This window comes from Hemitrygon akajei, unplaced genomic scaffold (genome assembly GCF_048418815.1).
Source record: "Hemitrygon akajei unplaced genomic scaffold, sHemAka1.3 Scf000079, whole genome shotgun sequence".
Classification (NCBI taxonomy): Eukaryota; Metazoa; Chordata; class Chondrichthyes; order Myliobatiformes; family Dasyatidae; genus Hemitrygon; species Hemitrygon akajei.
The window spans coordinates 348189-367142 of NW_027331965.1; the positions used below are offsets into that span (position 1 = coordinate 348189).

The window sequence follows — 18954 nt, forward strand, 5'->3', positions numbered from 1 at the left end:
TGCAGGTGATGCAATCTCTCTCTCAACCAGCCCACTTTGCCCGAGGGCTTTACAATGTCCCTGCGAGTTGGCACGTCTGCAGTTCCCAGGTGTCTCCTGAGAACAATGCCACAGTCACCAGCTTTTGTCCCAGTGGAATGTCTTTCCATTTCCTGTGTCCATTCAGCCTGTCTCTCTCTCTCTCTTGGGTCATTGACCCCCCTTTCACTAGGGCTCTTGCAATTCTCACAAAGGAGGGGGCTGGTATCATAACACCTCCCCTCTTAAAAAGGTTTTTACCAGCGGTTAAAACCCAGAGTGGTACAGTCTTACAGAAATTTTGAATCTAATACAATACAGCTGCTTTTCTTTTCACTACAGAGTAATACAGTTATACATTCAAGTCAGCATCTAAACAGTTAACAAGTACAGTGCCCCTTTTCTTTAATACCTTAACCTCATGTGCCCTACTAACGCCTGGTAGCATCAAACTTCAGCTCAATAACCACCTTATTTATTTGCTTTCTTCGGCAACATAACTAAGGAGGTGTGATCTTAGCTTACATACATCTACAAAGGTTCATGCAAAAGACAAATTTTTATGCTACTTTCAAACTTAACAGTCAAGCTTCCATGGGTGTTGTCTTTATTATTCACATACTTTGTCAAAATCCCTTAAAACCGGCTTCTGCTATTTTAAAAATCGCGCCCCCATTAACCCTCGCCTTTTTTCCGGTTAATTCCCTCGTGGCGATCTTGGGCACCCTGGCGAAATAAGCTTTCGCCCGCTCCTTTCATAGGAGTTATTTTATCAGCGTGTTCCAAACTTAGACCACCCAATTCCTTAATTTTAGGCCATTTGTCGTTTTTCTCTTCAGGACCCGTCATGCTATTAGTTTCCAATTTAAGATCCGCAAGCGATCTCGCTTTGTTCAGACAGCATTTCAAATTCTGCCTTTTCACAGCACCCTCTTGAATAACAATAGCGTGTGGGGCACCTTTACATTCCAAATCAACCTGTAATTGATTCGCAGGCACCGTGTTACCAAGCCATTGTCTCTGCAGCCTGGTTGCTGCTTCTGACATCAATCCAGACATTAAATTTTCTTCCTTTGATTTGGGAATTACAGATTTCCCGTCTCCCTCCACAACAACAGTTATCTCCCCATTCGTAAACTTCACATTAACTCTGAAGACCCCCTTCTGTACAACCCTCTGGGAACTCACACTTCCCAAGGTTAACCCCTTTTTCCCCGAACCAGGTCTATCTGACTCACGAGGACGGCCGCCCCGTTCCCCTGAATCAAATACCTCAGACTTCCCCTGAGCTCCGTTACCAGGGTCAGCACCACGTGCATCCCCATCTTGGACACACTCAAACGGGACATTGGCCTCTTCCAGGCTTTCAACACCCGTACCTTTTTCAAATTCTAACGTCCCCCGATCCTTCCAGTTACTCTCTAGGCAGCCCCCCGTTGGGGAAGGCGCAACCCTGCGAGCTGAAACAACCTCCTCGGCCATTTCAGCTGACTTCTCCACAGCAAGGATACCCTTCCTCTCTAAGACTGCCCTCATTTCACTCTCGGGACCATCGAGAACACCATTAGAACTCTGAACTTCTTCAAACAATTCTGCCAAACCAGACAGATTAACCATGTCCAACTCTGGACATTTTAACAACTTTATCCGTTTCTCAACTTTAGTTCCTACCTCTAGGACCTTTCTCTTCACTAAGGGCAGGGCTATTTCCTCTCCCTTACCCCCTTTTACTTTACTGCTTTCTGTTTTACCACCCTCGGAACCCTCATGGTACAGGGTCGGTAAAAACATCTTGGCCAGATCACCGCTGGCTTCATTTAAACTGTCCTCTTTCTCAGCCGCTTTTTCCGACAGGCTGCGAGTGACCGCGCATGCGCGATAGCTTTGGGACTCTAGGGGCGGGGCCACCGCACTCGCCGGTCGGCGGGTCGGCATCATGGCTGCCCAAATCCTCCCTCCTGCTAACACACTTTGTAACAACGCGACCCACTGCTCTTGTGGCCACTTCTGGTTCACTGCCACCTTTTCAAAAAGCAAGAAATAACTATCAACATCCGTCTCTTCGAACGGAGGTACTACTCTCAGCTCCCGACTAACATTAAACCGCTCTCTCCTTAGCTCCTCCCTCTCTCTTTCTCTCCCCGCTGCCGCTCTCTCGGCTGCTGCTAACTCTCTGATCCGAATTTCATGCTGTCTTTGCCTCTCAGCTTGATCCTGCTCGTTTTCCATCTCTAACCCCTTCGCCAAATTTAACAAGTCTGATTTGGTGCTCACCTCTAGCGCCGCCACAGTCGCGTTTTTCATAAATTCACACACGTCCATCTTTGCTGGTTTTTCTGTCTGGCTACCTGCGTACCAGATCCAAATTATTTTTTTTTTTTGACTTACAATCCCGATTGACTGACCTCCCCCTTTTTGGTGTCAAATCCCGAGACGAGAACCCCACTTGTTACGAAAACCCCGTAACCAGGTAACTTACCAGCAAAGATAGATGGATCAGCTGAGTCGGATGCTACTATTTTCAAAAGTTTTATTAATAAAGGGGCACAAAAATTAAGGTTAATACAAACATTCAGATAACATGCGTCAATACTCAATCTAAAACGCAGGTACATTAATAATCACCCAGAAATAAGCTCTTTCGTTGTCTAGGGTATAATACTGAGTCCAATTGGAAATATAAAGAGTCACTCTGAAGTCTGCAGGCTTTTCTCTTTTGGTTTCACGTGTTGGAGAGAGAGAGAGATAAAATGGAAAAACTTGCCCAAAACATCCGTGGAATCAGGGGAGCGATCTTCCCCGTTGTTAGTTAAAAGCGATCTTCCGTTGGTTCCAGCCACAAACCCCGCATTCGGAATTTAACGCACGTGGCTTATTTCAAAATGGCTTCCCGTTCCCACGGGAAGCGTTATCGTGCTTCTTGGTGTCTCCTTGGTGCGTCTGAGGGTCGTCCTCTTTCAGACCCTTCTTTATACTGCCTCACGGGATCTCAGGTGTCAATCAGGTTGCAGGTAATGCAATCTCTCTCTCAACCAGCCCACTTTGCCCGAGGGCTTTACAATGTCCCTGCGAGTTGGCACGTCTGCAGTTCCCAGGTGTCTCCTGAGAACAATGCCACAGTCACCAGCTTTTGTCCCAGTGGAATGTCTTTCCATTTCCTGTGTCCATTCAGCCTGTCTCTCTCTCTCTCTTGGGTCATTGACCCCCCTTTCACTAGGGCTCTTGCAATTCTCACAAAGGAGGGGGCTGGTATCATAACAAAATACAGCAATATAAAACCATAAATTATTAAATAATAATGTTAATCATGCCAAGTGGAAATAAGTCCAGGACCCGCCTATTGGCTCAGGGTGTCTGACACTCCGAGGGAGGAGTTGTAAAGTTTGATGGCCACAGGCAGGAATGACTTCCTATGACGCTCAGTGTTACATCTCAGTGGAATGAGTCTCTGGCTGAATGTACTCCTGTGCCTAACCAGTACATTATGGAGTGGATGGGAGACATTGTCCAAGATGGCATGCAACTTGGACAGCATCCTCTTTTCAGACACCACCGTCAGAGAGTCCAGTTCCACCCCTACAACATTATCTAGGTTCAGGGTTTGTTGCACATCAGGGCCTGTTTAGAGGTGAAAGACATCTTCAACTTTCATTTATAAAATTCAGAGACAGGTGACAAGAGCATTTCCTGGATTTCAGAGATTGTGCGATAATACAACATTTCAGGTTTTGTCAGGGCAGCTCTCAACTCCCCCCTCGCTGCGCAAAGTAGATGAGGGGGGTTTTCTGAACTCTGTTTTCTGTAGCCGAGCCGAGAACATTGCCAGCCTTGGAAATGGCTGAGGATCAGGAGACACTTCATTTGTGGTCTGCATTGGTCTGTCACTGTCTGGTATGGAGGGGCTACTGCACAGGACCGAGAGAAGCAGCCGGAAGTTGTAAATATTCAGGGAGCGGTGTCTCAGAAAGGCAGCGTCCATTATTGAGGACGTCCAGCACCCAGGGCATGCCCTTTTCTCACTGTTACCATCAGGGAGGAGGTACAGAAGCCTGAAGGCACACACTCAGCGATTCGGAAGTTGTAAATATTCAGGGAGCGGTGTCTCAGAAAGGCAGCGTCCATTATTAAGGACGTCCAGCACCCAGGGCATGCCCTTTTCTCACTGTTACCATCAGGGAGGAGGTACAGAAGCCTGAAGGCACACACTCAGCGATTCAGGAACAGATTCGTCCTCTCTGCCATCCCATTCCTAAATGGACATTGAATCTTTGGACACTACCTAACTTTGTTCAAAATACACAGTCTTTCTGTTTTTGCACATTTAAAAAAAATCTATTCAATATACGTAATTGGTTTACTTATTAATTTTTTAAAATTTTATTCATTATGATTTTTCCCTGCTAGATTACCTATTGCATTGAACTGCTGCTGCTAAGTTAACAAATTTCACGTCACATGCCGGTGATAATAAACCTGATTCAGATTCTGTTTTACGTGTGCAAGTTTACCCTTCAAGCTCCCGTGTTCCGGGGCAAACTGTCCCAGCCGAACCAGATAACAAACAACCCCATCCGGTAACATACTTGTGAATCTCCCCGACACTGTTTCCAGCTGAATCACATCCATCCTGTAGATTGTTAGCAACTGCATCATTAGCAAATGCAAAGCTCTCTCAGCGAGACTTTGTTTAGCTACTGGAACTGCACGCAAGACTCTCCCTTTGCCAATGACTTGTATAGTTGCTACGTGACAATTATTATCCAGGAGACGGGATGGGACCCAGGGGACCAGGCATCATGGGCTTCAAGGTTATGTTCAATCTGTAACCCAGGGGACTGGACGTTGTCCATCTCAAGGCAGAGGTCAGTCTTTGACCCGGGGGACAAGACAGTGTGTGACAAAGCAACCGGAGAACGTTTGATCTGGAGGATCGGACCCCGAGTAATCCAGTGGCTTGTCTGTGAGTGATACAGGTGACTGGACAGTTTGTGATCCAGGGAGATTTATGTTTATGGGAGATAATCCCAGTGGTAATTCCCGGTATCTCCCAATGTCTCTCTATTAATAACCGCCGGTTATTGGTGTGTTCAGCTAATGCGCAGTCGGTGATCAGTATTACTGTGTCTATCCAGTTCTTTTACTGGGAGTGGATGTATCCACTCACTGGCTTACCGTGATGGTCACCTGGCAGGAAGTGTGGTTCACATTCACCAGCACAGTCCCACTCCAAATCCGGTCAGCCGGTTTCCTGGCTCCATTGCAGACACCCATTGTGAATCCTTGTTCGAGCACAAATCACTCTAAACCTGCAATTCATCATTTACTGTAGGTGGGAAATTAAATCGGGTACAGAAAGTCCTCAAGAGGCTTTTACCAGGCAACTCATCGAGGGAAGATGATCGGGACACGGGAAGCAAGGTTCCAAAGCAGGGTCAGATTGAGAGCAATGTCCCAATGGAATGCGGTCCGGCCGCAGAGGAGGAGAAGCAAATTCAGCCCAGAGACAGTGACGTTAGAGACACTGAGCAGGACCCTGGAACCGGCACAAGTGAGGCGACTGCCTGTCAGCTCGGAAACTCATTAAACACGGAATTGTCAAGTGCCCAACAGGGAGTGGGTGAGTGAAACATGAGGGTGATGTGTTCGCAGAATGAGGTGGGAAGTGGGTAAATGTGATTCCTTGTTGGAGGGTTGGTCAGAGAGGGGAAAGTGTGGGTGTGGTGCATGCGGTGTCATGTGGCACCGGTTACCGCACTACAGGAAATGTCCTACCTGCTCTGAGGATTTCCAGGATGTGTATCGGAGGAAATGCAGCTATCCGGATAAGGGAGTATTTCCAGGATATGAGTTATGGGAAATGCATTCGCCAGGATAGAGAGAGTATCTCTGGGAAGCGACAGTCCCAACATTTATTGCCCATTTTAAACTGAAATCGGTGAGTGGGTGGGACGGTGGGAGAGACAGGTATCTGGTGAATGGGTTCCTTCTGGGAACGTCTAACACAGCGCATTGATCGATCGGTTTTTTAAGGCCAGTGTTGGAGATTAGGGCAAAATACGTGTTTCCAGCTGAAAGCAGGTAAACACCGAGGTTCAAAACATGACTGGTTTGTTAGGGCTGGGTGAGAGCGGTGGAGACAAGCGAGATTTGAGTTTATGACTACATTCTCATTTTATATTCGCCGAGCCAGAGTTTACAATCTCCGACCTCCTGGCAGAAGGGGGCGAGTATCGACTGTACCAACTGACAAAGTTCTACAGGGACAGACTCAAACATGCAATTGAAGAAAAAGTTGAAAGACTCGGTTGGATGTTGACAAAGGAGGGACATTTCAGTAGAGAAGAAAATGAGGTGAGTGTATTTAGTGTATTGTCACCAAACTGCTGGTATCAGAGGGAATAGTGATCGATATTAATCTCCTGCACGTTCTATGAGTTCTGCATGGCATTAAAGACTTTGATCTCTGACTTGTCCTCAGTAGATCAGTTTCAGCTGTTCAGGTGGGGCGCACTGGGAACTGCAGGTTCAGAGTCACCTTCTCCTCTCACACCTGCTGTATTTATCAGTGTACCGGACCTCAGTCAGACCTTTGTCTTCAGTAGATCTGTTTCAGCTGTTCAGGTGGGGAGCACTGGGAACTGCAGGTTCAGAGTCACCTTCTCCTCTCACACCTGCTGTATTTATCAGTGTACCGGACCTCAGTCAGACCTTTGACAAGGTTCCGCACGGAAGGTTAGTTAGGAAGGCTCAATCGTTAGGTATTAATATTGAAGTAGTAAAATGGATTCAACAGTGGCTGGATGGGAGATGCCAGAGAGTAGTGGTGGATAACTGTATGTCATGTTGGAGGCCGGTGACTAGCGGTGTGCCTCGGGATTTGTACTGGGTCCAATGTTGTTTGTCATATACATTAATGATCTGGATGATGGGGTGGTACATTGGATTACTAAGTATGCAGAGGATTCTAAGATATGTGGTGTTGTGGATAATGATGTAGTTGTCAAATCTTACAAAGAGATTTAGGACAGTTAGAAGAGTGGGCTGAAAGATGGCAGATGGAGTTTAATGCTGATAACTGTGAGGTGCTATATTTTAGTAGGACTAATCAAAATAGGACATACATGGTAAATGGTAGGGCATTGAGGAATGCAAAATAACAGTGAACTAGGAATAATGGTGCATAGTTCCCTGAAGGTGGAATCTCATGTGGATAGGGTGGTGAAGAAAGCTTTTGGTATGCTGGCCTTTATAAATCAGAGCATTGAGTACAGGAGTTGCGAAGTAAAGATAAATTGTACAAGGCATTGGTAAGGCCAAATTTGGAGTATTGTGTACAGTTCTCGCCACCGAATTATAGGAAAGATGTCAACAAAATATAGAGAGTACAGAGGAGATTTACTAGAATGTTACTTGGGTCTCAGCACCTAAGTACAGAGAAAGGTTGAACAAGTTAAGTCTTTATTCTTTACAGCGTTGAAGTTTCGGGGGGGGGGGGGGCATTTGATAGAGGCATTTAAAATTATGAGGGGATAGATAGAGTTGACGTGGATGGGCTTTTTTCCATTGAGAGTAGGCGAGATTCAAACAAATGGACATGAGTTGAGAGTTGGGGGCAAAAGTTAAGGGGTAACACGAGGGGGAACTTCTTTACTCAGAGAGTGGTAACTGTGTGGAATAAGCTTACAGTAGAAGTGGCAAAGGCAGGTTCAATATTGTCATTTTAAAAACTGGATATGTATATGGACAGGAAGGGAATGGAGGGTTATGGGCTGAGTGCAGGTAGGTGGGACTAGGTGAGAGTAAGCGCTCGGCACGGACTGTGTTACTGTGCTGTAATAGTCATATCGTTGTATGACATAAGTGCAAGGGCTGCATATCTGGACTGTTGAACAGGCATTCAGTCTAAAATTAATTTTTCATCTTATCAGGACCGTCGGTCAAATTCACCTCAGCTCATTAATCCAGGATGAATATTAAACTGTGAGATTCGCCATGTCTGTCCATCTACTCCACAATAAATTAATTGTTTGCTTTTCTAGAAAGTCACTGAACTGACAGAGAAGGGAAACCGGACAGAGAGTTCCAGACTCTTCCTCAGTTTGGTGAATGGCAAAGGCTCCCGGGCCCGGAGGGCAATGTGGGAATCCTTTGTGATGTGGAGGACTGAGTTACCGAAGTTGGACAGGATACTGAGGGAGATACAGGAGCTCGGTATGTTAAAACCACACACTGAACACAAAGGCACATTGAATAGTTGTAATTATTTTAGTTCTGTTTTCATGAACTCTTTTGTTGATTTAAACAGGTCCTGACCCAGAGGAATACATAAACATCGCACAAGGGTTGTCTGAGTTACCCACTGAACTGACAGGTGAGTGATGAAATGCTCAGTTCAAACCACATCTCAAATGTTAGACTGTGACTTGGCAGAATCTGGGAACGAAAATCCACCATCAATCACTCGCCGATCTCTGGTTTCAGGTTACAATTCAGATCATCTCTCGTTGCAGCCTGAACATTGTAAAGTGTATTTTTCCAGCTGTTCCAGCTGTTAATGTATTAATCCAGTCCTTGTGTCTCTGAACCCTCCACTCCGGGTCCTAACGCTCTGGGAATCCCCACACACCCCAGACAGGCTCCTGACACACTGTATGACCCAGTCCAGGTGACCGTTCTCTCTTCAGACCTTTCAGGTTCCGAAGCACCTTCTCCTTCGTAATAGCAACTGCACTCAATTCTGTCCGCTGATGCTCTTTACAATTTGGAATTCTGCTAGTGACTTCCACAGAGTATGTCTGACATTTCCTTTTGCATCCGTTACTAAATCTACAACATCATTTTCCAGCGGTTCGATATCAACCCTCTACTTGTTTTACTCTTTATATATCTGGGAAAGAACAAAAAAAACCACTTTGTTATCCTCTCTTATGCTATTGACCATACCCTCGCATTTCCTGCACATTCACGTATCCCTTGAAGAACCTATAACATAGTTGCCTCCAACACGACCCAGGCTGTGAAAAATCTGCCCACATGTACACTAAATTTACCCCATTTCACCTTAACCAAATGCCCTCTGGTATGAGCCATGAATCCCAAGTTGAAAGTAAAATACAGGCTCTCTACCCCAAATCTGATCTCTCAATCTTATAAACATCTGTCAGATCTCTATTCTAACTCCAGAATAAACAATCCAAGTTTCTCAAACCACTACTTACCTCACATGGCACCGAATCCAAGCAACATCCTGGTGAACCTGTTCTGCACCCTCTCCAATCATCCCCAGTGCTGGACAATCAGAAGTGAACACAATACTCTAGATACTCCCTAAAACCATAAGTCTTAGGAAGATAATGAAGCCATTCAGCTCAGTGAATTTGCTCTGCAATTCTTCTCAACCCCATTATCCTGCCTTCTCTAAATGCCGACGCTCTTCCGAATCAGGAACATCTCTGAGTAAAGAAACCTCCATTTCCCGCATGTTCTGTTCCTGTTTTGACACCATTGGTGTTTGCAGTGGACACCTGTGACTCCCCAGTGTGTAGCTTTGCCAAAATGCACAGTGTCCTGCTCTCCATATTTCCACACCAGGAGAGCAATAACATCGTCTGTTAATGATGCAACAATGCTTTAAATATAGTGAAATGTTGTAACGGGAGTGCAGTCAGGATTGCAATGGGATATCCGGGGAACGTTCACCTTCATCAGTAATTAGCGTCAGAATATCAGGATTGGACATTTTTCTGAGACAATCATTGCTGTTAGTTCCTGTGTCTGTGAACAGAATTTTACTTTCTGTCCTAATATCCATGGAAGCATTGAATTAATTCATGTAATCTCAAACACTGAATATTGGAATGTAGTTATAAAGTTCTTTGTCAGTTGAGCTAGTTAACATTTTGAATATGTTTTTGTTCCCATGAAGATGTTCAACAGAAACACAAGGAGACTCTGCAGGCACAAACTGAAACACTGAGAGTGAACACGATCCTGATGAGGGAGAAGGTGAAGGTTTTCCAGCTGATTGATCGATACACAAAGCTCACCGTCATTTCAACTCTTCGAGATCGGAGACTAGTGGAACACGAGCTGCTGGCAAGAGGCAGAGATCACGAGGATTATAGAGAGAAACATCTCCGTGGAGCGTTAGAAAAAATACAGACTGCACAGTTATTCCACAGCAGTTTTTCCCGGAGTAAATCCAAATCTGGGAGTTCTGCAGCAGTAGCCGGAGTGCCAGGAATCGGGAAAACAACAATGGTACAAAAGATTGTTTATGACTGGGCCGAGGGGAAAATATTCCAACAGTTCCAGTTTGTCTTCAGTTTCAAATTCCGGGATTTAAACTCTATCAACTGCAGAATAAACCTGAGGGAACTGATTCTGGATCAGTATCCTTACTTTGGGAATATCCTGAGAGAGGTCTGGAAGAACCCAGAGGGATTGCTGTTTATATTCGATGGCTTGGATGAATTCAAGCACAGAATCGATTTTGCGGACAGTCAGAGAGATACAGAACCCAAGCACCAGTGCCCAGATCCCGAGTGGCGGTGTGAAGTGTCTGACATTGTGTACAGTTTAATCCAGGGCAAGCTGCTCCCAGGGTGTTCAGTGCTGGTGACCACCCGCCCCACTGTGTTACATTTATTGAAAAAGGCGAAGATCGGTGTCTGGGCTGAAATCCTGGGATTTGTTGGTGAGGAACGGAAGGAATATTTCATCAGGCATTTTGAAGATCAGATGGTGGCAGCAGCTGTTTTCAAACACGTGCAGGAGAACGAGATCCTGTACACCATGAGCTACAACCCCTCCTATTGCTGGATCCTCGCTCTGACACTGGGCCCCTTCTTCACACAAAGAGTCAGGGACCCGCAGCGAGTTCCCAAGACCATCACTCAACTGTACTCCTACTATATTTACAATATCCTGAAAAATCACGGCCGTGAGATTGAGAACCCCCGTGATGTGTTACTCAGGGTGGGTCAGATGGCCTACAGAGGAGTGTCCGAGAAGAAGATTGTGTTTGCAGACGGAGATTTGATCAACTACAATCTGCAGCCTTCGCAGTTCCTGTCCGGGTTCCTGATGGAGCTTTTGGAGAGAGAGGATTCTGCCCGGAGCGTGGTGTACACATTCCCACACCTCACCATCCAGGAGTTTGTAGCTGCAGTCGCACAATTCCTGACTGTACATCCCGAGGATATCCTGAAATTCCTCACTGAAGCCCACAAGACAAAAGATGGGCGATTTGAGGTATTTCTCCGTTTTGTTGCTGGTCTCTCCAACCCAATGACAGCTCGGGGCCTGGAGGAGTTTCTGGGTCCATTTCCTCATCAAACAACCTGCCGGGTGATTGACTGGTTGAAGAACAAGGTTAAACACCAGAGTAGAAACACGGGTGACATTGGTAGAAGGAGACTCCTGAACACATTGCACTACCTGTTTGAGTCTCAGAATCGTGGACTGGCTCAGGCCGCACTGGGATCTCTGAAAACACTTTCATTCAGTGGAATGACACTGACCCCGGTTGACTGCGCGGTCCTGTCTCATGCCATCGGACTCTGTGATACAATAAAAGATCTCAACCTGGAGAAATGCAACATTCAGTGTGAAGGAATCCAGCGGCTGGGACCCGGGCTGCACAAGTGCCAGGAGTTGAGGTAACTTGATTTATCTCTCACTCAGAACTGTGAAACGGTTCCATTGTGCTGTTTCAAAGTAAACAGATTTGGGTAAAACTGCAGTAAATCAGATTGAGATGAATTGTGACAAATGCCACCCCCCTTCATCCCGTGCGATCACCCTTCCCCATCCCCCTTCCTCCTGTGGAATCTCTCTTCCCCATCCCCCTTCCTCGTGTGGGATGTCCTTTACCCATCCCCCTTCCTACTGTGGGATATCTCTACCCTATCCCGTTCCTCGTGTGAATTCTCCTTTACCCATCCCCCTTCCTCCCAAGCGATCATTTTTCCCCATCCCCCTTCCTCCTATAGGATCTCTCTTCCCCATCCCCCTTCCTCCTGTGGGATCTCTCTTCCCCATCCCCTTCCTCGTGTAGGATCTCCTTTACCCATCCCCCTTCCTCCTGTGGGATCTCTCTTCCCCATCCCCTCCCTCCTGTGGGATCTCCTTTACCCATCCCCCTTCCTCCTGTGGGATCTCTCTTCCCCATCCCCTTCCTCCTCTGGGATCTCGATAACCCATCCCCTTCTTCCTGTGGAATCTCCCTTCCCCATCCCCCTTCCTCCTGTGGGATCTCTCCTTCCCATCCCCATTCCTCCCGTAGGATCACTTTCCTATCCCCCTTCCTCGAGTGGGATCTCTCTTCCCCATCCCCTTCCTCCTGTGGGATCTCTCTTCCCCATCCCCCTTCCTCCTGTAGGATCTCTCTTCCCCATCCCCCTTCCTCCTGTAGGATCTCTCTTCCCCATCCGCCTTCCCCCTGTGGGATCTCTCCTTCCCATTCCCCTTTCTCCCGTAGGATCTCTCTTTTCCTTCCCCCTTCGACCTGTGGGAACTCTGTTCCCCATCCCACTTCCTCCTGTGGTATCTCTCTTCCCCATCCCCCTTCCTCCTGTGGAACCTCTCTTCCCCATCCCCTTCCTCCTGTGGAATCTCCCTTCCCCATCCCCCTTCCTCCTGTGGAATCTCTCTTCCCCATCCCCCTTCCTCCTGTGGGATCTCTCTTCCCCATCCCCCTTCCTCGTGTGGGATGTCCTTTACCCATCCCCCTTCCTCCTGTGGGATATCTCTACCATATCCCCTTCCTCGTGTGGAATCTCCTTTACCCATCCCCCTTCCTCCTGTAGGATCTCTCTTCCCCATCCCCCTTCCTCCTGGGGGATCTCTCTTCCCCATCCCCCTGCCTTCTGTGTGATCTCTCTTCCCGATCCCTTTCCTCCTGTCGGATCACTTTCCCCATCCCCCTTACTGTGGGATCTCTCTTCCCCATTCATCTTCCTCCTGAGGGATCTCTTTTCGCGATCTCCTTCCTCCTGTGGGATATCTCTTCCCCATTCCTTTCTTCCTGTTGGATCTCTCTTCCCCATCCCCCTTCCTCCTATGGGATCTCTCTTCCCCATCCCCTTCCGCTTGTGGGATCTCTCATCCCCATCACTCTTCTTCCTCAGGGATCACTCTTCCCCATCCCCTTCCTCCTCTGGGATCTCAATAACCCATCCACTTCCTCCTGTGGAATCTCTCTTCCCCATCTCCCATCCTCCTGTGGGATCTCTCTTCCCCAGCCCCCTTCCTCTTGTGGGATCTCTCTTCCACATCCCCCTTCTTCCTGTGGGATCTCTCTTCCCCATTCCCTTCCTCCTCTGGGATCTCGATAACCCATCCCCTTCCTCCTGTGGAATCTATCTTTCCCACCTCCCATCCTCCTGTGGGATCTCTCTTCCCCAGCCCCCTTCCTCCTGTGGGTTCTCTCTCTCCCACATCCCCCTTCCTCCTGTAGGATCTCTCTTCCCCATCTCCCATCCTCCTGTGGGATCTCTCTTCCCCAGCCCCCTTCCTCCTGTGGGATCTCTCTTCCCCATCCCCTTCCGCTTGTGGGATCTCTCATCCCCATCACTCTTCTTCCTGTTGGATCTCTCTTCCCCATCCCCCTTCCTCCTATGGGATCTCTCTTCCCCATCACTCTTCTTCCTGAGGGATCACTCTTCCCCATCCCCTTCCTCCTCTGGGATCTCAATAACCCATCCGCTTCCTCCTGTGGAATCTCTCTTCCCCATCTCCCATCCTCCTGTGGGATCTCTCTTCCCCAGCCCCCTTCCTCCTGTGGGATCTCTCTTCCCCATCCCCTTCCTCCTCTGGGTTCTCGATAACCCATCCCCTTCCTCCTGTGGAATCTCTCTTCCCCATCTCCCATCCTCCTGTGGGATCTCTCTTCCCCAGCCCCCTTCCTCCTGTGGGATCTCTCTTCCCCATCTCCCATCCTCCTGTGGGATCTCTCTTCCCCAGCCCCCTTTCTCCTGTGGGATCTATCTTCCCCATCTCCCATCCTCCTGTGGGATCTCTCTTCCCCAGCCCCCTTCCTCCTGTGGGATCTCTCTTCCCCATCTCCCATCCTCCTGTGGGATCTCTCTTTCCCATTCTCCTTCCTCTTGTGGGATCTCTCTTCCCCATCTCCCTTCCTTCTGTGGGAATTCTATTCCGGATCCCCTTCCTCCTGTGGTATCTCTCTTTCTCATCCCCCTACCACCTGTTGGATCTCTCTTCCTGATGCTGCTTCCTACTGTGGGATCACTCTTCCCCATCCACTTCCTCCTGCCGGAAATTTCCTCCCCATCCCCCGTCCTCCTGTGGGATCTCTATTCTACATCCCCCATCCTCCTGTGGGATCTCTCTTCCCCATCCCCCTTCCTCCTGTGGGACAATAGACAATAGGTGCAGAAGTAGACCATTCGGCCCTTCGAGCCTGCACCGCCATTTTGAGATCATGGCTGATCATCTACTATCAATACCCGGTTCCTGCCTTGCCCCGATATCCCTTGATTCCCCTATCCATAAGACAGCTATCTAGCTCCTTCTTGAAAGCATCCAGAGAATTGGCCTCCACTTCCTTCCAAGGCAGTACATTCCAGACACCCACAACTCTCTGGGAGAAATTTTTCCTTAACTCTGTCCTAAATGACCTACCCCTTATTCTCAAACCATGCCCTCTGCTACTGGACTCTCCCAGCATCTGGAACATATTTCCTGCCTCTATCTTGTCCAGTCCCTTAATCTTCTATGTTTGAATCAGATCCCTTCTCAATCTCCTTAACTCCAGTGTGTACAAGCCCAGTCTCTCTAACCTCTCTGCGTAAGACAGTCCAGACATCCCAGGAATTAACCTCGTAAATCTACGCTGCGCTTCCTCTACAGCCAGGATGTCCTTCCTTAACCCTGGAGACCAAAACTGTACACAATACTCCAGCTGTGGTCTCACCAGGGCTCTGTACAAATGCAAGAGGATTTCCTTGCTCTTGTACTCAATTCCCTTTGTAATAGAGGCCAACATTCCATTAGCCTTCTGCACTGCCTGCTGCACTTGCTCATTCACCTTCAGTGACTGATGAACAAGGACTCCTAGATCTCTCTGTATTTCTCCCTTACCTAACTCTACACCGTTCAGATAATAATCTGCCTTCCTGTGCTTACTCCCAATGTGGATAACCTCACACTTATTCACATTAAACGTCATCTGCCAAGTATCTGCCCACTCACCCAGCTTATCCAAGTCACCCTGAATTCTCCTAACATCCTCATCACATGTCACACTGCCACCCAGCTTAGTATCATCAGCAAATTTGCTGATGTTATTCTCAATGCCTTTATCTAAATCGTTGATGTAAATTGTAAACAGCTGTGCTCCCAATACCGAGCCCTGTGGCACCCCACTGGTCACCACCTGCCATTCCGAGAAACACCCATTCACCGCTACCCTTTGCTTTCTATCTGCCAACAAGTTTTCTATCCATGTCAATGTCTTCCCCCCCGATGCCGTGAGCTTTGATTTTACCCACCAATCTCCTATGTGGGACCTTATCAAATGCCTTCTGAAAATCGAGGTACACTACATCCACTGGATCTCACCCGTCTAACTTCCTGGTTACATCCTCGAAAAACTCCAACAGATTAGTCAAGCATGATTTACCCTTGGTAAATCCATGCTGGCTCGGCCCAATCCTATCACTGCTATCTAGACATGCCACTATTTCATCCTTAATAATGGACTCTAGCATCTTCCCCACCACTGATGTCAGGCTGACAGGTCGATAGTTCTCTGTTTTCTCCCTCCCTCTTTTCTTAAAAAATGGGATAACATTAGCCATTCTCCAATCCTCAGGAACTGATCCTGAATCTAAGGAACATTGGAAAATGATTACCAATGCATCCGCAATTTCCAGGGCCACCTCCTTTAGTACCCTAGGATGCAGACCATCTGGACCTGGGGATTCGTCAGCCTTCAGTCCCATCAGTCTACTCATCACCGTTTCCTTCCTAATGTCAATCGGTTTCATTTCCTCTGTTACCCTATGTCCTTGGCCCATCCATACATCTGGGAGATTGCTTGTGTCTTCCCTAGTGAAGACAGATCTAAAGTACTCATTAAATTCTTCTGCCATTTCTCTGTTTCCCATAACAATTTCACCCAATTCATTCTTCAAGGGCCCAACATTGTTCTTAACTATCTTCTTTCTCTTCACATACCTAAAAAAGCTTTTGCTATCTTCCTTTATATTCCTGGCTAGCTTGCGTTCGTACCTCATTTTATTCTCCCCGTATTGCCTTTTAAGTTAAGTTCTGTTGTTCTTTAAAAACTTCCCAATCATCTGTCCTCCCACTCACCTTAGCTCTGTCATACTTCCTTTTTTTTAATGTTCTGCAATCTCTGACTTCCTTTGTCAACCACTGTGGCCCCTTTCCCCCCTTTGAATCCTTCCTTCTCTGGGGACAAACTGATTTTGCACCTTGTTCGTTATTCCCAAGAATACCTGCAGTTGCTGTTCCACTGTCTTTTCTGCTAGGATATCTGTCCAGTCAACTTTGGCCAGCTCCTCCCTCATGGCTCCATAGTTTCCCCTGTTCAACTGCAACACTGACACCTCCGAGCTGCCCTTATCCTTCTCAAACTGTAGATAAAAACATATCATGTTATGGTCACTACCTCCTAATGGCTCCTTTACTTCAGGATAGCTTATCAAATCCTGTTCATTACACAAGACTAAATCCAGAACAGCCTTGTCCCGGGTCGGCTCTCGTACAAGCTGTTCCAAGAATGCATCCCGTAGGCACTCTACAAACCCCCTATCCTGAGGTCCAGCACCAAACTGTTTCTCCCAGTTCACCTGCATGTTAAAATTCCCCATCCTCCTACCTCCTGTGGGATCTCTTTTCCACGTCCATTTCCTCCTGTGGGATCTATCTTCCCCATCCCCCCTCCTTCTATGGGATCTCTCTTCCTCATCCCCTTCCTCCTGTCAGATCGCTCTTCCTCATCCCCTTCATCCTGTGGGATCTTGCTTCCCCATCCCCCTCCTTTTGTGGGATCTCTCTGTTCCCCATCTCCCTTCCTCCTGTGGGATCTCTCTTCCTCATCCCCTTCCTCCTGTCAGATCGCTCTTCCTCATCCCCTTCCTCCTGTGGGATCTCTCTTCCCAATCCCCTCCCTCCTGTGGTATCTCTCTTTCCCATCCCCCTACCTCCTGTTGGATCTCTCTTCCTGATTCTGCTTCCTATTGTGGGATCTCTCTTCCGCATCCAATAACTCCTGCCGGTAATTTCTTCCCAATCCTCCTTCCCTCTGTGGGATCTCTCTTCCACATCCCCCTTCCTCCTGTGGGATCTCTCTTCCCCATCTCCCATCCTCCTGTGGGATCTCTCTTCCCCAGCCCCCTTCCTCCTGTGGGATTTCTCTTTCCCATCCCCCTACCTCCAGTGGGATCTCTCTTTCCCATTCTCCTTCCTCTTGTGGGATCTCTCTTCCCCATCTCCCTTCCTTCTGTGGGAATTCTCTTCCGGATCCCCTTCCTCCTGTGGTATCTCTCTTTCCCATCCCCCTACCACCTGTTGGATCACTCTTCCTGATGCTGCTTCCTACTGTGGGATCATTCTTCCCCATCCACTTCCTCCTGTGGGATCTCTCTTCCACATCCCCCGTCCTCCTGTGGGATCTCTCTTCCACATCCCCCATCCTCCTGTGGGATCTCTCTTCCCCATCCCCCTTCCTCCTGTGGGACAATAGACAATAGGTGCAGAAGTAGACCATTCGGCCCTTCGAGCCTGCACCGCCATTTTGAGATCATGGCTGATCATCTACTATCAATACCCAGTTCCTGCCTTGTCCCCATATCCCTTGATTCCCCTATCCATATGATAGCTATCTAGCTCCTTCTTGAAAGCATCCAGAGAATTGGCCTCCACTTCATTCCGAGGCAGTACATTCCAGACACCCACAACTCTCTGGGAGAAATTTTTCCTTAACACTGTCCTAAATGACCTACCCCTTATTCTCAAACCATGCCCTCTGGTACTGGACTCTCCCAGCATCTGGAACATATTTCCTGCCTCTATCTTGTCCAATCCCTTAATAATCTTCTATGTTTCAATCAGATCCCTTCTCAATCTGCTTAATTCCAGCATGTACAAGCCCAGTCTCTCTAACCTCTCTGCGTAAGACAGTCCAGACATCCCAGGAATCAAACTCGTGAATCTACGCTGCACATCCTCTACAGCCAGGATGTCATTCCTTAACCCTGGAGACCAAAACTGTACACAATACTCCAGCTGTGGTCTCACCAGGGATCTGTACAAATGCAAGAAGATTTCCTTGCTCTTGTACTCAATTCCCTTTGTAATGAAGGCCAACATTCCATTAGCCTTCTTCACTGCCTGCTGTACTTGCTCATTCAATTTCAGTGACTGATGAACAAGGACTCCTAGATCTCTTTGTATTTCTCCCTTACCTAACTCTACACCGTTCAGATAATAATCTGCCTTCCTGTTCTTACTCCCAAAGTGGATAACCTCACACTTATTCACATTAAACATCATCTGCCAAGTATCTGCCTACTCACCCAGCCTATCCAAGTCACCCTGAATTCTCCTAACATCCTCATCACATGTCACACTGCCACCCAGCTTAGTATCATCAGCAAATTTGCTGATGTTATTCTCAATGCCTTCATCTAAATCGTTGATGTAAATTGTAAACAGCTGTGGTCCCAATACCGAGCCCTGTGGCACCCCACTAGTCACCACCTGCCATTCCGAGAAACACCCATTCACCGCTACCCTTTGCTTTCTATCTGCCAACCAGTTTTCTATCCATGTCAATGTCTTCCCCCCGATGCCCTGAGCTTTGATTTTACCCACCAATCTCCTATGTGGGACCTTATCAAATGCCTTCTGAAAATCGAGGTACACTACATCCACTGGATCTCACCC

General features: G+C 47.6%; 1 protein-coding gene across 1 annotated transcript in view; it reads left to right on the forward strand.

Moving 5' to 3' along the window:
• LOC140722527 (NACHT, LRR and PYD domains-containing protein 3-like) overlaps positions 1-18954 on the forward strand; it is a 67348-nt gene that overhangs the window by 36987 nt on the left and 11407 nt on the right. The window contains exons 3-7 of the mRNA XM_073037244.1: positions 5348-5635; positions 6209-6369; positions 8058-8229; positions 8324-8389; positions 9944-11678. Of these exons, the coding sequence (XP_072893345.1) occupies positions 5348-5635; positions 6209-6369; positions 8058-8229; positions 8324-8389; positions 9944-11678 (2422 nt within the window). The remainder of the gene's footprint in view (positions 1-5347; positions 5636-6208; positions 6370-8057; positions 8230-8323; positions 8390-9943; positions 11679-18954) is intronic.